The sequence below is a fragment of the Falco peregrinus genome, chromosome 10, assembly GCF_023634155.1.
Source record: "Falco peregrinus isolate bFalPer1 chromosome 10, bFalPer1.pri, whole genome shotgun sequence".
Classification (NCBI taxonomy): Eukaryota; Metazoa; Chordata; class Aves; order Falconiformes; family Falconidae; genus Falco; species Falco peregrinus.
This window is the reverse complement of record NC_073730.1, coordinates 23,329,678-23,356,147: the sequence shown is the minus strand read 5'-3', so window position 1 is coordinate 23,356,147 and position 26,470 is coordinate 23,329,678. Positions and strand designations below refer to the sequence as shown.

Sequence of the window (26,470 nt, the reverse complement as noted above, 5' to 3'; positions counted from 1 at the left end):
AAAGGACTGCTGGTCATCAGAAACACACAGTTTGCTTTCTCTAAATGGTTAAGCTGTTGGGTTTTGAAGTCAGGGTTTAGTAGTGGGGGAAAGGGTTCTTTTGGGTTTGTGAGGTTTCTAAACTTTAATAAAACAGTGTCTCTCTCAGGCTAGATAACCCTGACATTCTTTCTAAACCACAGTAAAACAAACACGTCCACTAGTTCTCTCAAACCAAATCAAGTAACGGCAACACCAACCATAATAGATGCTATTCAATGTGATATGCAAACCCCAGCATCTCAAGGCCAAGGACTCCATATGGAGAAATGCGAGCCGAAAGCAGAATTTAAGGCCAACTTCAAAATTGCACATATGGAAGAGAACTGCAACCACCTCTAGATCCTCACTGCATCCAAGCAGGCAGTTATCACCCGCTCCAGGTCCACAGACACTTGAGAAGGAAATGAGATTTATCAGTTGCAGCAGACCACTTTCCCACAGCTGGTTTTAATTTAGCTAATTTGGTGGTAGTGACTAACAGCAAGCAGACCCTTCTCAAATCACTTTGCAAGTATTTTTGCCAGCACTTCACCATCTGTGCTGACCAGGAATACTAGATACTAAGTAGGGTGTTATTCTGCAGTTCTGTCTGAGGTACAGCATTTAAAAGTGGTGCATTCACCCCCCTTAAGCATCAGCTGGTACAGCCACTGCTTACAGGTAACCGGGTGTGGGGAGAAGATGCAGAACTTAAAAGAAAGGTACCAGACAAACTATACCAAGAAAACCACTGTTGAGAAGGCAGGTGAATCACCTACCAGAATCCCATTACACCTTGGCCATACACATGCTACATTCAACTTGTTAATGACCATGTGGATATTGTATAGATTTCGGAGCTGTAAGAAACAGAACAGCCTATATAATTCCTAGGCTAGTTGTGCAGTCAACTCCTCTAGGCCAGTTCTTTGTGGATACATACAGGATAGGGTATCTTTACCATGAAGAAACGCTTTGGTTCACACCATGATCTCAAACAACCCAGGGCATGGCTAGACTGGGCAAATTTAAGTCCCGTTTCCAGGCACACATAACAAGGTGGAAATGGGTCTAACAAGAAAGTCATTTTAATGACATCTATCTAGATGGAAGTTCTTCTAAGGTAAACCTGTGTCCAGCAATCGGAAACAAGAGAGACTTACGGCATCAGTACTAGCACTGGTACATAAGACCGACACACATAAGGAACAGATGTACCAGTAAATATGAGTTAAGAACATGCCAGAAGAAACAACAGCCTCCTGCAGGAACATTTAGCATTTACCCAGAACTGGCCTGCCTGGTTCACTCAAGATAGGAATTTCAGATACAAAAATCTCTACTTCAGATTAAGACATACAGCCTAGCCAGCTCACCACAAATGCAGGCTGAGGTATTAACGCAACTGATGTTCAAGTCAGGGAAGTCACAGAACCAAGCCTGAAGTCACAACCAAGGCAAAGGAAAAAAGGCAAATTGCAGGATCATAAGTCTGGGCTTCAGGATAACAGGATTCAGCTTATTCAGGGACCTGCTTCAGAGAAACCCATAGGATATGGGCCTGGAGAGAGGACTGGTGCAGGGGAGTTGGTTGACTGTGAAGGATGACTTCCTCCAAGCTCAAGAATCATTAAGCCCAACATGCAAGAAATCAAGCAGACACCAGGAGACCTGCATGGATCAACAAAGAGCTTCTGACAAAACTTAAACATAAAAAGAATGCACACAAGAGTTGGGAGCAGGGTCAGGTGAGCCAGGATGAGTGCAGAGACACTGCCCTAGTGTGCAAAGACAGACTTAGGAGGTCAAAGCCTACCCGGAGTTGAAAATGGTGGCTGGCATGAAGGGCAACAAGAAGTGCTTCTACAGTAATTTAGCAGCAAAAGGAAGAAAAACATGGGCCTCCTGCTGACAAAAAGTATGGAAAAGGCCTGGAGAAATGGGCCAGACAGATCTCATGAAGTTCAGCAAAGGGAAATGCTAAGTCCTGCTCCTGGGGAGGAATAACTCTATACTGTAGAGGCTGGGTGCCAACCTACTGTAAAGCAGCTTTGCAGAGAAGGACCTGGGAGTCCTGGTGGAGCAGCTTAACTGAGCCACCATTGCTCCCTCGCAGCAAAGGTGGCCAACAGCATCCTGGGCTGCACTGGGCAGAGGGCTGCCAGCACGGCGAGGGAGGGGAGCCTGCACCGATGCTCAGCACTGGGGAGGCGCTGCTGGAAGGCTGGGTCCCATCCTGGGCTCCCCACTGCAAGAGAGAGAGATGTTGGAGCAAGTCCAACAAGCTAAGACGATTAAAGGATCGGAGCATCTGCCATACTCTGAGAATCTGAGAGAGCTGAGATTGTTTAGCCTTGAGCAGAAAAGGCTCAGGAGGATCTTAGTAATGTAATCTGATGGGAAGGAATGAGGAAGGCAGAGATGGACTCTTCTCAGAGGTGCCCAGTGAAAGGATAAGAGGTAATGGGAACAAACTGTAATTCTATTTAAACATAAGAAAAAAACCACAATCCTACTGTGAGGGTGAAGAAGATCTCCAGAGATGCCTTCTAGTTTCAACTATTTTGTGATTCTGTGAAACATCCTTGCTCTAAATCAGCATTGCTCTCAGGGTTTTAGGGCAAGTACTTCCCTTCATGTTAGACTGATTCAGAACAAACTACATGCAGAGGAGTCAACTGCAAAAAATACAAACTTTCCAGTCTGCCAGTGATACTCTGCCAGGCAAGAAGTCTTAATAATCCATTTCAAAGTGAGAACTGAATTTATCCCGAGTTGAGCACAGGATAAATGTAATAACTATAAGGTTAGGGTTCACTTAAAGAATTTCCTTCCCAAAATAATGAAGCGTATTCTTAAGGCTACTAGAGTCCAGGAGTGAAAATCCAAGAAGATCTTGCTGAGGTCATGACTAGTATGCATAATAAACTGTTCTTTACTACTGACTCTCACAAGAGGAGCAGCCACTTAAACACAACAGTGTGCAAACTGGAGTGTTCTGGCCAGGAGTTACCCGAGTTAACTTGCAAGATCCAGGCAGTTTCTCTGCAGTTGGTCAATATACTAAACTGACTGAAGTGTCCTGCACTGACAACTTTCCCCATCAAAATTCACCCATCAGAAGATTTCAAGCAGATGGATTATTAACGCTCTACATTATGCTAGTGAAAATTTAAACAGTGATGCCACAGAAGGCACAGCTTCACAACGCAGCCCCAAACAGCCCCTGAATCCATTCCCCCATGTCCCTTCATTTGACATGACACTGAAAGGTCAAACTAGCAAAATACCTTTCCCCTTTGATCTTCTGCTGTTTTGGAGTAAGCTGGCATTGTTTGCCATGCAATCAGTCAAACAGAAAAAGCTGGCTCCAGGTAAGCAATAGAAACAAGGGTTAGGGTTGAAGCTCAAAGAAATACGTTTTGAAACATCACTCATGTTACAATCAGTGCTAGCAGTGTTTCTGGTAGTCAAAGCCCAAAAGCACACCAATACCTTTCACTCCTCTTCCATCCTAGCTCAACCCCTCCCAGACATCTCTCTTCTCTTTTCTGCTCCCAACTGACTCCATCACTAAAAACTACCCTACCATCCCAGAAACACGCAGAAGAATGAAGACAGATTGGGGAAAAAATAAATGTCTTTCAAGCTTGTCTGCATAAGTTCTTCTCCCAATGAAATGACAGTAATTCCAGCAAAATTATCCATGTGGACAAGCCATAATGAAAGGCAGACTCAACAGCTGAAGAACTTGGGGCTTCAATGAGCTTGCTACTATACCTACTATGTCTTGTACCTACAAGGGCATTATGATTTGAATCTGGCATTATGGCTTAAATCAGTTTGCCAAGTGGAAAACTTTACTCACAAGGCAGTACTTTTTGCCAGCATAATATCAAATCAACCCATATTAGTATTTCCAACAGCATAAGTACGTTACACTACAGTTAGAATACTGCAGTGACCAAAGTGAAGGTGTCTCACTCCCATAAGGATTACCAATTCCAACCCCAAATTAACACCAGCCTCAAGGTGTACTTACACAGTACTTTGAAAGCAAAGCAAAATTAAGGAAATTTTCCCGTCCTGTGTGGTCCAGCACATCACTGCAACTCCCCCCAGCACAGCTGCTCAACAGGGTGGGGGGAGGTTGTAAACCAGATCACTGAAAAAGTATGGGACAAAACCCACCAAAAATACTCCTTGAAAATGCTACTACCCAGTTACTTACATCAGATTTGCTACCAAAATCAACATACCATGCAACTATACCCTCCAAAACATAGATTTGGAAAGCTCAGGTCCTTTCCACAGAACTGAAATGATCCCTGGCAAAGCAGTAACATTCCTTAAAAGCATGTCTTAAATAACTTGCACACCTGTCAACATTCAAATAAAACACAAGTCTGTGGTGAACAGCAGCCAGAGACTATGTAAGAATGTGGTAAATAAAGCTGAGAAGGAGAGATTGTTGTAAGGCTGTCCAACAAAAAAGATGGAATAATTGCAACTTTCTCCCCAAACCATTACTGTTCTTTTGTATACTTTTATCTCCGGAAGAAAAACTCTCTGGAAAGCTGACCAGCATAATCAACACCTCAATTTAGAACAAGGAGGGAACATTCTTTCCAGAACACTGACGGAAAAACAAGCTGTATCAGAAGACATGTCTTTGAAGCACTTGTGACAGCAAAAAATAAGAAGAAAACATTTACACTTAATTAGGGGGCTGTCCGCAAAACTACTTAATAAATCTGTAAGTGGATGGGATGAAGACGAGGTGGCGATCCAATGATGACTATGTAATAACATGTCAACAGTTCCAATGACTAATATATTAGGAACAGAAGAAAAGAAAAACAAACAAAAAAAAAACCAGCGAAGCTCTGTGTGAAAAACCTAATTTTTTATCTTACACCAACAGTACCCTCTACTGTTACAAAGCAGCATAGCATAAGATGAAGCCCAGTCCTGAGCATGAGAAACACCCGACGCACCACGAACACCTACCTAGCTTTACTCATTACCTGCCTAATTTCCTGTAAAGATGTTCCCAGTTTGTTTGTGTCTTCCCAGTACAAACAGGTTTTGGGTTACTTATGATGTTAATCTATTTATTTTTTCCAAGACCTTTTCAGTGATTGGAAAATTACATAGTTTTAGCCTTAAAAATAAGTTTAACATTTAAAAGAATAATATTAAAACAATCTTCTAAGGAAGACCAAAGCCAGTCAACACTACAGTAATATTTTCTGGATGTCTTCTGCAAAGCCAAAAGTGGCCTTCAGATTTTAAAATCAGTGCATCATCCACCAGCCACATACAGAGAAATCCAACTATTCTATTAGAACGTTCCTCAAAAAGCAACTTGAAGGCTGCATCCCATCTGCAAATGGCCCCAGAGGTAACAACACAGGCAGACTCCTCTACTTCTGATATCCTATGACCACCCACCATCCCCATGCTGGAAGGACCATCACATTGCAAATTCAGCATGGCAAGAGCAGAAACCGAGAGGTCATAAGAGTCCCTTAGCTTCTCCTTGGGATGGAGTTTCCAGACCCATTCACAGAAGCCTCAGCACAAGCCATGAACTTCAGGAAACACTGCTCTCACAGTGTCTCGCTGATGATCTTTATCAGCAGAGAAATTCAGGAACTGGGTATGCACACTGTTCTTCTCTCATCATGTGGAAAGCAAGAGGACAGAGGATAAGCACAAACTAGGTGAGTCCTACAGGGCAAAAAAATGCGCCTGAGCTTGAAGCACAGGCATATTCATCACAGAATGCCTGTATGAACAAGCAGCAAGGAGGAAAGGACATACAAGAGCAAGGAATGCTCTATCTAGATTATGTGGTTTAAGATCACTGTTGCAAATTTGAACTGTGAACAAATACACCAAAGTATGATCCAGATGTACACACCACCTGTCTTCAAAAGAAAGAAAGAAAAAAAAGAGAAAAATCCTTCCGTACAGAAAAGAGAAAAAAAATGTACAACTTGCAATAGAAAAGAACCTTATACTTCCTGATCTAGAAAGCATCTCAGGGTAGGGATACACATGACAGAAAATGTCTACAGAGCTTGAAACTGAAAGAAATCCAAAAAAACATATTGTCCATAATGATACTGTCAACAAGACACTTCCACCCAGTTCTGTGTCTTTTTCTGAAGAGACGGGAGACAGCAGTCAGTTGCCTTTGACCAAAAGATACAACTTTCAAGCTTTAAAGACGGTTTCATGTCTTTCCATAAGAGCAGGCTCGGAACCACATTTTTATACATTCCATAGCAACAGCAACAAGACTTCCAAGTATACGGCAAGTATACAAATATTTGAATCTTGGCAAGGGAACACAGTACTTCTAAGTGAACCGACATAACTGTGTTATAAGGAGTTATAGCGAACAGCAAGCTGATCTGAATCGGCACCACAATACTGAAAACCTGGTGTTTCTGCACTGAAAAGCATTAGCTGGAACATAACTGCAAGCCACATTTTTCTACCCCACTCATTCAGACAGAGCCTCCAAAGGAATACCTTCTGGAGTACCACACCCCAAGAAACATACACACAAGTTGTAGAGAGTTTGGAAAGTAAGAATGATCAGACTCCAAAAACTTTTTTCCACTAAAACGATTAAAAATCCCAAATCTGAAGAAAATAAGACTGGAAAAAACCTATCAACAAGCCTAAAATACAGAAACACATGCTTGGGGGGGGGGGGGGGTGGGCAGTAAGGATCAGAGGAGCCTACAATTGACTTGATTGTGGCCAAAGTGATTTAGAGTAGACATCAGGAAAAATCTGTCTACAGGGAAGAATAATTAAGCACTGGGATAGATTGTCCAAGTTTCCATCATCAGATTTTATAGAGTACTTCTGACATATGTTGGCATAAAATGATGTTAAAAATACTGTTTCTAAAGGCCTGAAGAAAGACCCCCTGCAGTTCTTTCCAAGCCTATTTTCTACAATTTCCTACAAAGGAAAACATTTGGCGTGGTCACTATTAAAAAATACAACTTCTAAAATAAGCAGCAATATTTAAGATCAGATAATCAACAAAATAAACAGTACTAGAAATGAAGTATATTAATCTACACTAAAAAAAAAGCAGGACAATCAGCTTAAAAATTAAATATTTACTCAAGTATCTTAGAAAGTAACTAAATTATCCAACAGAAAAAGAAACTGCCTTGCAGTTCCAGCTCACTCCCAGTTGTTTTTCTTAAACACCAGTGATATAGCTAGGCTAAAGGTCAGCACCAGGAGTACAGAAATGCAAAATAATGGCAGTGAGATACCTAACAAATAGGAAAATAAGTGAGATTTTTAGCAGTTAAAACTAAAAATTATAATTTTTAAATTCCAAAATACGTATTTAGGTTTAACACCATCCCTTCCTTACCTACAGGGTTGCTATTCTAACGTCTTTCTGATGTTAGTGGTTTTTTTTAAAAAAAAATTGATTAAGTTTCACCCCATTTTTAACATCAGTACATTATTTTTCAATACAGCCCAAGTCCCAAGATGGCTACAATCACAACAACATAACTTCTTTCTCAGCACAATTGCCCTACATTCATCTAGAAATCTGACGCACTTCCAAGAGCGTTGTTTAAGAGAAGCCAAAAGCATTTGCCTTGACGGAGAAACAACATGAGGGGAAAGTGAAATTAAAAATTAACTTGGATTTGCTCCTATCTTCAAGATGAAACTTCTAATATACAAGCACCTCCATGTGTTTATAATCCTGTCTGAGAGTACAGCATACAACATGAAATTGCAAGGGATTTATACCTCACATGACAGCATATAACCACATTTTCCCAAGCATTTTATTGGACCAGACAGACATTCCAGAGATGAGGCTTCACCCTGTACAGGATGTCGGAAGGGAACCACTCAGCAATCAATGCAAAATGAAGCCTTCTGGAAACATTCATCCCAATAGCTCCCACTGGACATCGACAAAGGAAATACCACAAATAATGTTTTTTAATTAAAATGTTTCATGAAGTGTACACTGGCACATGGTAAGAGGAACTGATGAAAGTCATTTTAAGAGAAAATAGCTTAGAAGTGGAATATACTCTTACTGAAAGAAAAGAGGTTATGGTATTTCTCACCGATTATTAGCTTGCATGCTTGGATATCTTATCTTTGAAGGACAAGTGGAGCTGCTATGAAAGAGATAACTGTCACTGTTGGTGCAGTCACTGCAGACAAAGTCAGACAATTGCGTGCAATGGCTAAAAGGACTCAAAAGGTAGATCAATCAGCAACATGCTAGACTATGGTCGCCACCAGCACACATCTTATTGCACAACTAAGGGAACACCTGAGGTGTTCTATACCACAGAGAGTTTTGAATCAATGAAGCAATTCATGGCAGAGTTTTAAAACAGCTTAGTTTGTGTGCCGGACTAAGAAAATAAACTACCTCAAGAAAAGTTTGGAAAATAACATCTGCTCTATATCGGAAACAGTAGAAGGAGTTGAAGAAAGAAGTCCAGGTAGTTGAAACATGACAGAATAAGCAATACAAATCTTCAAAAGGATTAGAAAAAACAAACACAAGTACACAAGTGAGACATTATGGGCGCTACTCCTTTTGGATGCAACACACTGCAGTCACCCAACTCCCCTCAAATCTGGTTGCAAACCAACTTTGTAGTCACTTCAGTGAAGATCAAGCCTGTGTTCAACACTCCAAGCGTCTCCACATTTTTAGTCACAACCCAGGCATGCCTATCGTTAATAGCTGGCAGCAGCAGAAGCAGTTCAAATGCAGCAGTATTCACACCCAATCCAGCTATTTTCAGCAGCACTGTCTTCTCCAGCAGGAGCCAATTACCACATGCATGGCTTTCCTTGCAACCGTCATCTTCACACCAGTCCCTGACATCTGATTACATAGCAGTCTGTAACAGCCATCCTCTTCCAAATAGTTGTTATTCTGAGATTAATAAATAGCTGCGCGTCAAGTACTCAGAGCCTAAATTAGTAGTATTGCACAAACACTCACTGCCTTTCCTCACTGACTTTCTCATCTGTTGAGCTCTGGAATTCCAAGAGAGTGCTCTGATTATCTTGGAATACCCCACTTCTCAAACTGCCTTCAGGACTTCACTTTCTACCTACATTCAAATTTATAAAAGTAAAAAAAAAAAAAAAAAAAGAACAGTAGGCATATGGAAAACATACTCAATATGCCCACACCATCCTGTGAGACTTTCAGAGGAGGGAAGTGACAACAGCCACAAGTTACAGATTAGGACATTCAGACTGGACAAAGAAAAATTTCTCTGCTAGAGCACCATGGAACAGGTTGCCTAGAGGGGGTGTCTGCTGCCTGAAATCTGTTCTTCTGCTCATCAATCTGTTCTTTGTGGCATCAACAGCATTACCTGTATCATCATGTATCTTAAATACATTCAGTATTGTACATTCAACATTGTGCCCCTTCATTGATCTGGCATTTCTTCAGCAAGCTCCAATACAGGCACCAGGCACCTTCAGTGTAACAAATGCACAATAAAGAGGTATTTAAAACAGAACGTGAAATACCAGAAAGTATATGGAATGATTTAACTGATGAAGCAGTAAAAAAAAAAAAAAAAAGGGGGGGGGGGGGGGGCAACAAAATACGAACCCACCCAAATGACAATGAGCTCTCTGTCTTAATGCATCATGCGTGGTGCCTAGGGAAGGCTACAGACAAGCAAGGGATTGTGCAGATGATCAAATACTAGGGTGCTAACACAAGACCTGTGTGGAGAGACTGAGGAAACGAGGCTTGCTTAGCCTGCACAAGCCAAAGCTCTGGGGAGACAAAACAGCAGCCCTCCAGCACCTGCAGGAAGATTACCAGGAAAACAGAGCCTGAATTGTTGCATGGTGGGATGATGAGAGGCAGTGGGCATAAGTTGAAAGAAGACAGGTTTGGACTGGGTGTAAAAGAAAAGTCTGTTCACCGTGATGTACAGAGAGGTTGTGCAGTCTCCATTCTTGGAGGTTTTCAAAACCTGACTGCAGAAAGACCTGGTCTCACCTAATAATTGATGCTGCTTTGAACACAAGGTTGGACTACAGACCTCCTTACATTCCTTTCAACTAGTGTTATCCTATAATTTTGCAAGGTCTTGCTCTGTTCTTAAAAACATTGAAAAATTTTGGAAGATGTTTTAAGCCAGAAAGAATTGGACAGTAAGGGGGGCACATTAAGACTAACAAAGGTATGTGTATTTTCCTCTGTATTTCTGTATTTGGACACCTAATACAAGATGAAAACTGTTTTTTCCCCACTTTTTGCACGTTATACATGTATACACACAAATGTGAGCATATACTGCAGTTACATTTAGTAAAAGCACTCTTTTTACTACTAAGCCTGCAAGAATAATGGCTAAAGGGACACAGAAAAAAAAATAATATAAACTCAAGTGAGAGAAGCAAAAAGGATTCTGTTTTAAACAACAGAATAAAGATAGAGATTCTGCTCCAGAAAAACACTGCCTTCTTAATTTGCTAGAAAAGCAAATCAAGCAGCAGTAGATTGATCGGTAACTCCAAATTAGCCTTAATTTACTTCTCCAAATGAACCTGAGCCAGAAGACAGAGCATCATTAAGCTTTTCTGAGTTTCAGGACAACAATGTAAGAAAGTTACAGAGAAGAAACCAGCATCAACCACAGACTAATTCCGAATATTTCACAAGCCTAATCCCAAATTTAACCTGCTTTGCTAGAATAAACCTTTCATCTTCAAGCTGATCTCCTATCAATAGTTATCACATGTGAACCTAACAAATACAAAGACTAGTCGCTTTCAAAGAAATAAAGCATCTGTACTTAATATTTTTAGGTGCTTACAACATAGGAAACATTGGAAAGCACAGCTATTTGGGATAGGTTTTCTGAAAGGCTAGATTTGGACCTAAAATCATCAGATGTCAATACACAGGAATTCCTCTGTTGAGAGCATCCACTATGAGATAAGAACAAAAATTCACAGGAAAGGAATATGCCTCTATTCAATCATATCTGAGGCAGCCTTAAACGAAAACCTTCAATCAGAGTATGTTTTTTTCCTAGTAAGTTCACATAAAGAAGTTTAATATCTTGAACTAAGATTCATTTTCCTTCCAAAAATCTTGGTTAGTCAGACATCTTTAGTTTTTCCAACCTCTATATAGGTATTAAATTCTTTCCTGAACCCAAATAAATTTTTAGACTCTCACTGTCATTTCTAACCAGAATTAAACATTCACTATGCTATCTTCTTAATCTCTTTAAAAAAAACCCAAAACAAACGAACACACAAAAAACCCCAAACAAAACAAAAAAACCCCAAACAAACCAAACAAACAAATAAAACATTTTGCCATTCATTTAGGGCAATTTTACAAAATATTTCTAGAAGAACTAAATTATTTCCCCATCTTCTTAATTCATTTATGTTTTAACTAGGCTTTAGGGGTGCTTTTTCACACAGCTCCATTAGTTTGGGAAGCTCAATATCATGGAAAGACTGTAGCAGATGCTTATATCTAAGTTTGAAAAGTAGTCAGACAAGCTTATGTCAAAAAAATCTTAGCAGGCACTATGACATGAAGAGACAACACGTCTGTCTCAGGAAATCTAAGGTCACACATGGTAGGAAGATAGGAAAGTGGGAAGGGAGAAACAGCAGTAAATGCTAACCCCAGTGAGGGTTTTCTAAGACACCGCGTTTCCTACATGAGACCGTGACCAGTGACGGAAGGGGCAGAACTTACCCATACAGATTTTGCCATGCAACATGAAAGAAATATACAACAGGTGTGCTTCTTAACACAAACCTGTTCCCCCCAATTTTACTTTGCTTCTCTCTTTAAAGCGTGTGAAATTAACAGCAGTAGTTCTTTTAAAAATTTTAAGCATGTCATCATCACTTGGCAGAGGACTTCAGCATTTCTTGGTCTTCAGTTCTCATATAAATTCTACCCAGTGAAAAGCAATTCAAATTATCAAGTGTGTCTTTCATTCTTTACTCTCCTTCTCTGTTAAAATATCTGCAAGAAAGATCTCAGGATTAGAAGCATTCAGATTTTCACCACAGCACCAACCCATGAGATAAGATTACATAGACCTTTCCTTCCTTTTCCTCTTTCTCCTCAACTAGCAAAAGCTCTTCAAATAAAATGAGCTGTTCTGTCAATAACTGAAGTAACAAAGCCTGGTTTCTTAAGAATTTTACATTTGTCTAGATTTTCTTCCCCCTGCAATAACACAAGCATGGTACTCAAAACCTGACATCCCTGCGTCATGTCTTCCACTCTCCCCAGGTTCTTTGGGCATATGCATAATTTTAACTGAATTAAACAAAAATTCCAGCTATTAGGATAAGGCACTAAAAGACCTTCTGAACAGGAGTGTCAGGAGGCAAAACTAGAAACTTGTCACAAGATAGGACTTGATCAGATTATTAAAATAGCAACTGGCAACAGTGGTGGACTGGATATGAATAGCAAGGCTCCTCTAAGTTAAGTTACTCTAAACCCGAATTACTCTATAGAAGCTTTTTTTGATGTGGTATTTACTAAAGTTCATCCAGCTGCCACTTTGTAACTGCAAAGGAAAGAAGAATGCTGTGCTTGTTGGTTTGTTTTAGGCATTTCTTTGTGGGTTGGTTTGCCGGGGTTTTTTAAATACCATTTATTGAGCTTGCCCTGGGTTTTCCCGCGGCAGGGGGGTGCTGGGATGACGAAGCAGAAGACATCTGCTGCCCCCACGCGGTACCCGCCGCAACCGCACGCTGCCACAAGCCACAGCCCTTCCCGGCTCGACCCTGCAAGAGTATTTTAGTAAAAATATTGGTTTAAGCATCTCAGCCTGCCAGGTATGGATTAAAAATAACATCTAAAGAGCTGGAGGGAGAGGGAAGAGAAGGCCTCTGTTTTCACACTGTATCAGTTTCCTGGTCCCATCCACTATACAAACCAGTTTTCCAGCATATCTGAACACGAGCCAGAGGAGCAGAAGCTGCTTAGTCGTGGGCTCAGCAGAAACTTTTCCAGTAAAGCAAGTCCAGAATTCGTTTCACATTACTTACCCTACCATGCTATTTACTCCTTAAAAAGATTAAAGCATTTTAAAAAAAATAATTAAATGAGAGAACCAAGCAAAAAACTTCATTCCTCAGAAAGAGAAAGAAAAAAAACCCACAGTATCCCATGCAACTTTCACTTCTTCAAGCATGCGAAACAAAGTGCCTTTTTAAAAAAATCGTTGCTATATAGAAACAGACAAGCATAAAACAAGGAAAAAAAAGGAACTGCTCACGCAGGAAGAGGTAATAGGGATATTGTTGCAGGCAGTTCCAGGTACATTATATAGAGCTCTCAGGGAGAGAGATTTGACAGTAGATACCACACTTAGTAGAACACTTTCACACAAATGGGAACAACTCTTCAAATCCCGCTGGTCCACAACACAGGCAGAAAAGCTGGCTGCTGAATAAATCATCTTACATGTTTTGTCTGGCTCTTCCAGACAAACAATGGAAAAATTAAAAATTAATTATACAGATATCTCAAACATTTTTATAAACAGGTCCTTCAAGAAAGAAACCGCCACAAGATTAGTTAACACCGTGAACAGGGACAAGGATAAGGAAAGCTACTTAGTGGGTAATTCCATTCCTGCAAAGGCACAAACAAATACAGGGCCGCTGAACAAGGCGTGCTTATACTAGTGCAGCATTGTGTCAAAAATAGCAATTAATACACAACAACTGAGAGGGATTTTTAAAACCTTTTGGCTACACTGTTCAGTATTAAATAAAAATCAAATTAGCCCTAACTTCCTGAAATCACATTGAAGACTGCAGAAAAATGTCTTACCTTTGCTCTTTTTTATGTAAGAATTATAAAGTTTGCTAGAAAAAAGTGAACTTCCAAATACCAAGGTTTTTGTTCTTCAACTAATGGTTCCTCTTACTTCTCAACTGCATTTCTGAAGCCAAACTTACAGTTAATTATAGGAAGGAATTCTGCATCAAGGCTGTATCAGAAAAGCAGCAAATCGCCAGACAACAGCAGTTCTCTCTAGTCCTTTATCCATCCACCCTTTGAAGCAGGAAGTGTAACTTACATAGGAGAGTACATCATAAAGAGTACTTAGCCCTAGTTATGAGCTATTTTTAATTCTTGAAAAAAGAAAAGTTTTAGTAACTATATCAAGAAGCTTAAAGCATTCAAAGGTTAGGAAATACCAGCCTAAAGGCAGTCCCTTCATATAATGGCATGGTCTCTACTCATAGAAGCACAAACTATTTCCCAAATAATACAATATGCTGTAATTATAAAACTAACTTTGTGGGAAACAAAATACGCAGTAAGCAGAAGTAATATATTATTATACAGTACGGAAGCTTTCATATTTTTTGTAATGCAAATAAGGCTTATTTTTCAATGTGCAAATTTATCTTTCAGAAGTTTAGAAATATTCAATCTACATCTGAAGCACCTCTAAGGAGGAGGCAAATTTAGAAAATTCAATCAGAATTAACACATTTTTTCACTAGAATTCAATTTGCAGTCTTTACATTGTATTAACTCAGGATTCTGCTTCTAATGAAGTACTGGACTCAAACACAAAAGCTCTGAACTCAAATATACAGAAATTAATGTTATAATACATCTTATTTAAAAATAATAAAAGCTTTTCCAATGTTCAGATAAGGCACTTCTGAACAGAGATTATGGCAACAGTGCTAAAAGAGAAAAGCAGCATTACTAATTTCCTAGCAGTATAATGGAGAACCGCCTATGCTCTATTTGGAACCTGATAGAATTGTGTGGGGCAAGTCTCAAAAGGCAGAAAAGTCTTAGCAACTAAATTCACGGTAATTAGATTTCTAATTATACCTAGAGCATTAGTGATTGCTATGGTTAAAACTGCCTGAACTGTTCCATTATTCCCCTCCTTTCAAAAGCTCAGTTTCGCATCCCTTGAGCAGAAATTCTAGAAGCTTAGTCTGTGCCTGAACATAATTTTTTTTTAAAGTTTAAATAGAAAAGAGAATTCTGTGTTTGAGTATGGAGAGAAAAATTAAACTTTTCCATTACACAAAAAAATAAATTACTACCTTTAAAAAGAAAAAGGCAGTTGCGGTATTCATGCAGCTGGAAAGCATGAAGTACAGTGCCTTTGATGTGGTGAATCTGAATGTTGAAAAACCCCAAACCAGCATTCACAACTGTTCAGGTTGTACACTTCGTTCTTGAGGTACTTCCACAGTGGCATCTAAGGCAACTTCTAGCATCAACATACACTAGCCACATGGTACCCCAATTACAGTACCTACATCAGGCCGCCAGCGCTGCCCATGCAGACCATCACCAGTTTTGTTATCATCAATACGTACTTTGAAATACTGCTGTGTTTTCACAAACATCAGCAGACGATCTCTGCCCCAAGCAAGCAACTTCAGCATACTACTGCTCTCCTGAACTTCACAGATGTAGAATGCATAATCACAGGAGAGCGACCCTTGTTTGGCCAACTGGACACAAGACACCATCACAGCTGAAAATCAGTATCTATATAGTATTTAAGGTATTCTGAGATTGATTAATTTGTGACAAAGATAAAAAGATGCAATTGCACTTATAAATTATTAACTTTGTCAACACTTTATTTTAGAGTAAGCCTTCATACATAGGAACCATCTACTTACCTGTTGGGAAAACTCAACTCTTACTGATATCTGTGCCATCTCATTTTTATTACTTCTTTTAAAGCACACGTGTATCTACGCATAACATTTTGAACAGATACTCCTCAAAACATGCACAGTCACTGTAGCTAGAAAAGATAGCAGTTAAACTTTTCAGTATTTACACTGTGTTAACTCTTTTTGTTCCAGGAGCTATTCAGTGGCATACTTCCTGCACCGTTGCAGCTCAGATGAACCTCACGTTTAATCAGTCTCCCTAACACTGAAATCCACCAGATAATAGCTGCAAAAAAATAAAATACCTGATTTTACCACAGTCTGATTTTTCTTTTTTGGAACAGAGCAAGAAATGCTTAATTCCGACTCTCAGAGACAGACAGATACATGGCTTGTCTAGGCATTTGGTTACTCAAAATACCAAGAACTGGTTAAGAAACATCCTGTAGTTTCTGTACCTGACTAGAATCCTGGCACTATCCTCACACACTATTACTGCCTCAAGAAAGCAATGCATACAAGACCAATATAATCATGTAGTGCCATGAAGGAGCAACCACTTGAAAACAGCTATCTCAGGTTCAAACATATATTCAGGATATGCACACTCAGTACAAATTACTTTTTGCTGGATGCCTGGGTGCACAATTACGTACCTTCTGAAGTGCAGAAGAGATACATAATTCATACGGAGCTATGCCTCATGGCCCAATTGTACTTGCCCTTGCAAGTCATACCCACGTTTGGCTGTTTTATTGCCTAAGCCTGACACAGGGATATAAACCCAGACTGCAATGAGAAAAAATGAGTTGTTATAGTGACAAGAGCACCGAAAAGGTTGGCAGAAGAAAACAATCTAGGAAAAATCTCTGCAAAACATCCCTAAGTGTGACAGACATGGTCACAATCGGTACTAAGGCCACAGTCAGAAGATCACAGCAGCAACAGCCGTCCAACTCGAAACAAATCACACATCTTTTGCGCCAGAAGTTACTGCCCCAACAACATCAGCAGAACTGACATGAAGCAGAATTGAAGTGGGCATGAAAGGTGCCCAAAAGCCAGCCTTGCCTGTATTAAAGCCAGCGGAGAAAGTCCGTGTGATCATTCAAATGAGCGATAGGGTGGAGCTTCCATTAAGGCTGGTAACATCTGAAGGCACGACAGCCGTTGCTGCTGCAATGGCTACAGGTCAGAGGCGTGCACTTCGCGCACCAAGGGGATGTACAGCACAAAATGGAGGAAAGGCAGAGAACCACTTACTAACGCAGATGAGGCGGCCCTCGCAGGGAGGTATTGTTTCCAGCTGAACTCATTGCTAAGGGGTTCACAGTCAGCTGAGTAAGTCCTTTCACCTCTGAAAGCACTCAGCTGCAGAGCAATTGCTAAGAGAGGTAAAGTGCTTTCACTGCATTGTACCTTCCGGAATACAGAAAGCTGCTGACTTTGACCTCTGAAAAACTATCAGAGGACACAGTTCGAGCTGCAGGTAGGACACTGAGTGCCGCCCCTTACAAACACTGTCCCCATCCACTTATCAAATGTCACAGGGACTTATCCTTCCCAAACTTGGAGGGGACTGGGAGAAAATGCACAAGGGCTGAGCAAGTGAAACCCTAAGTTAGCTTAAGGTCAACTGGGCAAAACAAATAAAACCACACCCTGTTTTAAACTGGACAAGTTCCTTCAGCTGCACCAGCCGCTCGCCACACAAATGGGGGGAGCGGGAAATACAAAGGCTTGAACAGGGACTCCAACAGCAACAAGACTGCTGTTGTCAAGACAAGCAAGAGCACTTTACTATTTTAGGATGCAAAGCTCAGACCCAGCTGTGTGTAGGGGGATGGAGAAGTATTCTTGCACCTTGCTTTTCTATCTCACTAAGAAGTCAACATTAGCCCAGAACTAAAACAGTAACCCAGGGCTGAAAAAGCTAAAATGAAGACAAAATCAAGATGAGTACAAGCACAGTGTAACAATCACTCCTTGATCCACAAAGTGCTTAGGGCGCTATGCTCTTAACACCCTTCCCTAAACCTGCCCCTATAGGTTCCTAAAGGCTGAAGTGCTCGGGGAGTTTTCCTCCTCTGAAGAAATCCCTAGGGCGAGGCAATATTATGCTTGCTCCCTCCCTCAACAGCTCTGTCATGCATCATTTCTCCTTGCCCCAGCAGAGTTTTGTCCTGCACTGGTAACGTTACAGCAGCACTAGAAATTCCTGGAGAGACAGCGAGGTCCCTAGAACAGCAAGGTTGTAAAGCAACATTGGGTATCTCACTAAATATTTAGTAACAGGTCAGAAAAAGATGAAACACTTTCATTCTCCTGTTTCTTTAGCCTTCCTTGTGAAATGCTGCCTTCTAAAAGACAGAGAGGCACTCGTGATTTTTCTGTTAATTTTGTTTTGAACTTTTTCATACACCTTAAAAGTTCTCATTCATATTCGTCGAGTAGACAGTCTCTTCTGTCCTAGTGGCAGACAGGCAGCTGCCTCTGGCGAAAAGGGTGGGCAGCCCTGTGCGGTTGCATCAAAACAGCCAGAGCAAGAGGAACCAGGACCTTACATATATCTGTCTCCAGCCAAGCAAAAAGTAGCTGGCACAATTACAGCCGTGGAACATATTACCACAACTGAATGTCCTGAGTTACAGGAGTTTAAGTTTAGCCATGCTCCTTATTCTGGCAGATTAACAGGGAGCACAAAATAACTTGAACAGTGATAACAATTTCTGGGCATTAAATCCATTTTTTCTGTGTTCTACGCATATAAGAGAACCATCCACCACAGCTAGTACACTACAGGTTTCAGTTTCAAGCTGAACACAAGTGGAATATTTTAGTCCAACAGAATTCTTAGAAAAGTTAGGCTACTTTACCAGACAACTGTTGTTTTAACTCCTATTTTTACATTTTTTTTCTAATAATCACTGCTGCCTTGATAACATTACTTCCTATTTTTAACACTTCAAAGCATCAGTTGTAATCCTCAAATCCCTAAAGCATCTGAAAAGTAGCAAAGAGTTCCCTTAAATCTGTAGCTGGATCCATGTTATGAGAACTTTCTGAACATTTGTTCTCAATTTTGGTGCAATAAGTATAGCACTAAGACAGACTACAGAACAGCTGAGTAGATGAAACAAACCTTGAAGTTACTAATAACTGAAACGTTCGTAAATTCACAATGATCTGTCTCAATAATGTTCCCAGTTTCTTCCTGCAACGCAAAGAACACTTAACACTGCTGCATAATACTCTCCAAACCACTTTTTTTTTAAAAAAAAAAAAAAGGTAATGACCACAAGGTTAAAGTCTCTCAGGCTTTTCAGCCTGGGGAGCAACAGCAACAGGAATAAATTCACCTTAAACAAAGCACGAAAACACACACACACACACAGAGAAACAGACACACACACCCCCCTCAAGCCAAGGCCACAGACAGATACGGTTACCACCACCATTTGCTTGCCACCCTTCACAACAGAGGCACGAGTGCCTTGTCATTCTACAGTAAAAAAAGGATATGCTCCCTCATCCACCTAACGAAAAATTCAACCAGCATAGCTCAAACCCCCTTCATGAGAGATTTATGCTCCCAGTGCCAAGTTGAGCTGGCCCAGAGATGTTATTTTTTATACGAGCACTCTTGCATTTCCCTCTTCTGGCAAAGGCAAGTAGGGTAGTAACTCCCAGAGATAAGGGTCTGAACACGAAACTATTACACGCCTTTCTCCACAAAGGGGACAAGTTTGTCTCTGTGGCCTAGTTGGTCACACATGGACTGAATGTATTTTCATTCGTTTTTCATTAAACGACAGAATGGAAAGAAGTCAGATGTCAGTGTATGCAAGATCCACTCCCTTAACAGAATAAATGACACCCCTAGTAACTCGATACAACAGTTGTACCCGCACTACATACCACCACACATACCAGGAGGCTTTAGCCACATGAGGAAGAACATGCATGTTCCAAACTCTTGTAAAAAGATCCATTTCTTCTGTACATTTTTCGTCCCTAATACAAGAACTGACAAAAATACCACTTCACTTTGAAAGAGAGGAATCAGTATTTATATTAAAGATAAAGGTTTGATTGCTTTTGATTAATTTAGCCTTTTACTGCTGCAAGACTAGTTTCCATGGAAATGCAAGCAGACCAAAAACCTGCAACCAGAAGTGAGTCAGTTTTGCCTGTTTATGTCTCCTCAGTTCCCATGGAAACAGACATTAAAAGAAAAATGAATAAAAAGGATAAGGGTCCTGAAATACCTTCAGAAAATCTCTTCCCAGAGCTTTATCTCTTTGGCTGCCTTTCCAGAATTAGAGTTGAAAATAACACAGAGCAACAGATGACAGAGTAGTGACTTGATTTCTTTATGGAGACATCAACAGAACATACCTGGAGATGTTTCAAAAGCTACATTCAAACCGACAAGCTCAAAATCTATAGCTACAAATTGTATTAACTTACGTTTTGGCAAAAGTACCTGAAGTAGAGTATATATTTCTTCAAATTAATTCAATGCTAATGTAGACAGAAATACAATAGAGAACAGGAAAATAGCGTCACACTTTTTCCCAAGTATATTTCAATGCTGGGGGGGGGGGGGAGACAAAAGAAAAGAAAAAAGCTGCCTTGGGGTATTGAGTCCAATATTTCCATAGCCAGGACATTTTTAAATGGAATCATTCCTTCCTTACAACACATTAATTTTTAAGTTGCAAAATCAGCTATACACATACTAGGTTAAGTAGCAAGCATCAGTATTGAATTTTAACATTACCATATTCTGTCCTTCAGTTACAGGTAAAAATGCATTCCTCCAAGGCGATAAAACAAATCTAAGAGGCACTGTCAGCAGGACTCCATCTCCCATTGTACTTTTCAAAGATAATGGGGCACCTTCCCACCTGCTGTCTTCTTCACACTTGGATAGATAACACCTTCCTTCCTCCCCAGAGTCAAATGCATCAGGGAAGGCAGAAAGGAAAGGACAGGCAGTTGTTAGGAAAGAGCCCGCAGTGCACATATCAGACCTTCAAAGCTTGCACCTATCGCTACCTATCACTATATAAGAATTCCCCAACAACTCAGGTGTCCAGAAACACAATGAACAGTTACGATTATCTGCTGCTGCAAGGTCCTTCTAGAATGTACAGGTCAGCTAAACTGATGCCAAACTTTTACTTCTTTTTGTCTCCCACACCGCATTATCAGTACTACATGCTTAACACACCTCCATGCAACTCAACACTCTTAACCAGAGGGCTGCAGCATCCATCATTATTGCCTGTCTGGGAAGAACGTGCAAGGATGGCGTACATCTCTTACCATTACTGTCAGAGGCTGAAGCTGCATTACAGAAATCAGGAAAGAAAAAGGAAAGCTTACCTCTGTCCTAAACACTGTGCAGATACTCCCAATGATCACCAGAATTCAAACGCTCTCCTGCATTCACACAGCGTTACATACCACTTCTCTGCACTTTGCTACTGCTCTGAGAACTAACAATATATTGCCACCGACATGAGACAAGGCTCGAGGAAGAGTAGCCAGCCATGATACTCACTAAAAGGATGAGAGAGGGGTAGCAGTCACAGGAGATTCGTCTTGAATGCAAGAAGCAGTTGAATTTAATTCACCTTAATTAGTTCACATTAGTTGAATTCAATCTATTCTTGTCACAGGAAAGATAAGCCTTAGAGAATTAATTCTTTCCTATTCTCCTTTGTATTTTGGCAAGGTGTAGAGTCACACAGTAAGGAGAACAATCTCTCAGAACTCACTAAGGCATCACTCCAGGAGGACAGATTTAAAGTCAAATGGAGACAGTTAAAGAAACACTGATGTGTATCTTTCAGTCTATGCAGAAGTTTAGCCTCCTTTCTTGGAGATGTCAGAAGTACAAATAAACAAACGCTTTTCATTTATTCATTTACTTTAGCAGCTAAATACACAAACATTGAAGTCTCAGCTTGACTAGATTCCTTACAGTTACCATCAAATTCATCCATAACAACAACATACACAGGCATTTTCTAAAACATTAAATGAACAAACTACACAAGCAGCAAGTAAGCAGATCAAATAATTTTCACCATACTCTATGACAAATTTGTTTGTGTCTGATACTAAGCACAGGTGTCAAGTTTACCGAAAGGAGTCTCTGAAAATATTGCAAGGGTGTCAGATGTCAGGAATAGCTTAGTTCGGTGCCTCCTCTAGCATAAAGAATGGAACAGAGAAAAGATGAATGTGACCACTGAAGCTAGGGAGTCACACAGAATAAAGACACTGGTCACAAGAAAAGAGAAAATAATAAGATAACTTACACATAAAAATAATAATAAAAAAATCTTAAGAGTATTAAGCACCCCAAAATTTAACACATTAACTTAGTTTTTGCCTTTGGGGACATGAGCATTATCGTATCCATCTTAAGGAAATTTACAAGGTCACACGCCAAATTGTAATTCAGGAAATAAAACCACAAACAGTTATCAAGCACCACCTGTCCTGTGCACTGAACTAAGCAAAGCTCCCTTTCAGAAAATAGAAAGTATAATTGCACCATTATACATTGTATCACATTACCCATGCTCAAGGAACCCTAATCATGGTTAAATGAGCAACTTCAATTCTGTCATTTGTTAACTTTCAAATGCCTATTTATAGAAGCTTAACATTAACTCTTCGTATCAAGTTTCACAATACAGGCTTTTAAATTTGTATTTTAAATCTGCGTTAAGTTCCTCATGCATAAAATTACATGGTAAATAAAACATTTTTTGATACATACAAAACTCTGAAGATCAACTAAAAACTGGTACCACCTTAACTGTTTTCAAAAGCAATCACATAAAATTTTGCCTTCTTACACTAGAGGACTGTTCACACTAATATTTCAAGGTGCTTCATCTGATATTTAATACACAACTCATAAAAGCATCTAGAAGAAAAGCAACATTGGTACAGCCTGTATCAGTTGTGACAGCTGATAAAGATCAATAAGCATCAATACCATCATTGCTTTGTACACACTGAAGAAGCTTAATGCAAGCACTGCATTTTACAAGAATAAATGAAGAACACATTTTACACACAAGATTAGAAAAAAGGAGACACACATCTAACAAAAAGTCCATGACATCACCTCACAGTGCTATCACAACATCCTGGGGACCCAAAAGCAGCCAGTTCACTCAACAGAAATTATTCTGATTAGGCTGGCACTTAAACTCATCTTTTAAGGTTCCATTTATAGAAATCCACAATGTTTGCATATATATTTGCAACATCACATCACAAAACTTGCCACAAAACTCCCCAGGGACTGACATGACATAAAATAACAAATGGCATGCAAAACTACAGACACAAAACCCAAAGAAGTGAAACCTGAAGAAATTTAGAAACCATGCCAGCACCTTGGTATACGTCACACAAACACAAAGCTTCTCCTCCACGCTTGACTAAGTTCATACATGAAGTTGTGGCCTGAAGGGCTTTTTTGCAGGCCTGGGTAAGTTCCAACACAATTTCTGGTGGTACGAAGGAAGCAAAGGATGGCAGGTAGTATAATTTCATACACATCTTTATGTAGTAGCAGATATGGCAAAACTTTACTTAACTATATTCTGTGCTTATTTGCATGCAGGAAGAATTTTCTATACCTCATTGACAAAAGTGCTAGTTTTAGGTCACAATCAAGATTTTTTACTCCCTCTCTGAAGCACAAACCTAAAGAAACAATCCCTGCTCAGAAAGACATTATGCATCTCCTTTTACAAATTCAGTCTTACAATATCTGTTCTAGTGCAAGACACCTTAGCAGTCCTCCTGTCAAAATCACTGTATCAGTGCAAATGTCACATCCAAGTCATCATCTGGCATCATGTAAAACTTTACTTAGAGCATGTAAGTAAAGCATGCAGAGGTAGAAAAATATTAAGTTTAATAAGCACTGCAGTAGAAACCTCGCACAGCATGCAAAGAAACACAATACAGCGAAGATGGAATTTGACCGATGGCTTTTTGTCAGACAGAAAAACAATCCTGGATCAGTGTTTCTCAGCCCCTTGATCCAGGGAGCAACGGTCGGCTGTGAGACATCTGAAATAGCCCATGGAACAGCTGCAGAGAAGGCTGGCTTGCATTTTGGGTGGGAGGGGGAATTGTTTTCCTGTTTTTATATTTTCGATAAACAATTCTCACATGCAAGCAAGAAAGCAATCAACACAAGCAAAAATAAGAGCAGTAACTGAGCAATCAAACCTCAGCCTAGTTTGTATCTCATTGCAACTAAAACCTCCCATGACATTACCACATAGTACAATCCTCAGATTGTATTCAATGAGGTCAGATGTCTCTTTGGACTTAAAAAGGTTGAGACACATCCTTTCAGATGACAGATAATTGGCAGATGATAACATGGAAGATAAATGGAAGCTGAGGATTTCTGAAGGACAAAGTAAGATGATGAGATAACCAGCATATATGATTACAGAAAGAAATCAAAATCCACCACGGAAAACCCCCTTATTTCAGGTGTTTTCAAACGTACAGAAAAAGTCAGGAAACAAAAAGTATCAGCGCACAAACTCTTTATTTTGACAATTAGGAATCATAAACTAACAGAGAAAATTCTAAGAACCAAAGTCTCTAATAGTAGATTTATAAAGTGTGAACCTGCTTTCGTACCCAGTAATAAAAGCAAAGCCATAAAGAGCATTAGGTAATCATAAATTCAACCCCTTAAGCATACTAAAAGCTCCAGTATTTGATTGGGCTTAATCACATCCCTCTAATACTACTAAATCAGAACCACCTTAGTGCTACTGCAGCTCTCTGACAGACGTTTCGGGAGCCCAGGAGCAGTCACACGGTGCTCATACTTACTTGAATCCTCCCATCTGAGAAGGTGCAACTTCCAAGCAGAATAGTAGAGAAATCCCAGTACCAGAAAGAGGCAGAGGGCTAGCAGCAGGTTACGCATAAACACCAACAGTCCCATCTTCACATGAAATCTGCTCTTCTACATGACCTGTGATAAAAAAGAACCACCTTGAGGTTGGAGCCACCTTCTCCGACAGCCATCCTTCCCAAACACGCGATCCCACACCCACAGACCCAACCCGCAAGGTAAAGCACGCCCGTGGCCCAAGCGGCACCAGTGAAGGGACAACCGCCACCTCGGCCGCTGCCCTTTTTCTGTCACAAGGGCAAACGCCGCTCCGGGGAGGCCGGAGGGTGCCGCAGCCCTGCGCCCTGCTCGCCGCTACGCCCCAGCCCGCTCCAGATGATCGGACCCAGAAGGGCCGCGGCCGGCGAGGCCTGACGAACACCGCGCTCCCGCCAGGCGCAGGGCAGCCCAGCGCGCCACGGGCACGGCCACAGCGCCCGGGACTCCACGGGGCCGGGCCGCCGCCCGCGGGGGCTGCGCAGGTCCCGGCCGGAGCCCGCCGGCAGCTCCGGGCACGCCGCGGTGAGGAAACGCGCTGCCCTGACGGCGGGGACGCGCCCGGGAAGAGCGGGGCCCGCCCGGCCCCTGCAGGACCGGCCGCTCGCCGCCGGCGGCTGGCTTTGAACGGGCAGCGGCACCGCCGCCCAGCTGCCGGCCGGACACCCCGCCGCCCGCCCCCGCCCCGCCGGGCCCCGCCGGCCGAAACGGCGGCGGCCGCTGGGACCGGCCCCCGCTCGCTCGCTCCCCCCGCGCCCCCCGCCCCTCCTCACCCGGCCGCCGCCGGCGCTGGGCGCTCGGCCGCCGGCTGCGGCCCCCGGGCGCGGGGCTGCGGGCGCCGCCATGCCGGGCGCAGCGCAGCGGGACCGGCCGCCGCGGCGCTGAGGGGCACGGCGGCCGCCAATGGGGCGCCGGGGCGGGTCGCCGCGCCGCCGACCCGCCCGCATAGCGGCCGCCGCCGGCCAATGGGGCGGTGCGGGGGGCCGCGCCCGCAGCCTATCGCGGGAGGCGCCCGCAGCCAATGGCGGCCGGCGGCAGGGGGTCGCCGCCGGAGGGGCGCTGCGGCAGGGCGGCGGCGCGCATGCGCGGAGCCCCCAGCGCCCCCCGCCCTGGCGGGGCTCTCCCGGCCCGTGGCTCCCGGTCGCTGCCCCGCGCACCGCTCCTCCTGCGCGGCTTGCGAGCGGCACCCCGAGCCGCTGCAGGGCCCTCGGGCGCTCCGCCGCGCCGCTCCCGCCTCCGGCCATGGCGCTGCGGGGCCCCTGCGACACTGCACCGGCTGTTCCGCTCCGCAGTGCCTCGCTGCTGCCGCCCCCGCGCTGCCCCCAGCTGAGGCACCCCTGGGTCTCGCAGCGGCCGCACGGTACCTCCACCCCCCCCCCCCCGCCCTGCCCAGCCTGACCCTCCCCCCCCTCCCGCCCTGCCCAGCCTGGCCCACAGCCGCCGCACAGCGCAGCCCAGCCCTGCCTTGCTTCCCATCCCTACGACGCTGCATCCAGCCACGCCACACCGTCCAGTTTAGCACCCAGTCAAGTGCCCCCGGCCACTGCCTTCACGCTGTCTTCCAGCTTCTGCAGATCCTCACACCACTGCACACCCAGCAAGGCCGTGCCCAGCCTCTGCACAGGCTTCCCAGAGTGGCACAGCCTCCACCACGGGACCACACCAGGCTGCGAGGACCATGCCGGGCTGCACAGAGCACACCAGTTGCGCTCCTGCAGCACAGCACAGCTCAAACCACGCAGCAGGTGCCATGCAGCCAGCAAC

General features: G+C 42.4%; 1 protein-coding gene across 6 annotated transcripts in view; it reads right to left on the bottom strand.

The window, feature by feature from the left end:
* Nucleotides 1–25,622, bottom strand: part of ST3GAL3 (ST3 beta-galactoside alpha-2,3-sialyltransferase 3) — a 184,118-nt gene extending 158,496 nt beyond the window's left edge. For 3 of the 6 annotated variants that reach the window (XM_055815364.1, XM_055815366.1, XM_055815368.1), the window contains exons 1-2: nt 25,480–25,622; nt 24,646–24,790 (exon numbers count right to left, since the gene is read on the bottom strand). In XM_055815364.1, coding sequence (XP_055671339.1) covers nt 24,646–24,760 — 115 coding nt within the window. In that variant the 5' untranslated portion in view covers nt 24,761–24,790; nt 25,480–25,622. The remainder of the gene's footprint in view (nt 1–24,645; nt 24,791–25,479) is intronic. The other 3 variants (XM_055815365.1, XM_055815367.1, XM_055815369.1) reach the window with 1 other exon arrangement.
* Between the last annotated feature and the right edge of the window lie 848 nt (nt 25,623–26,470).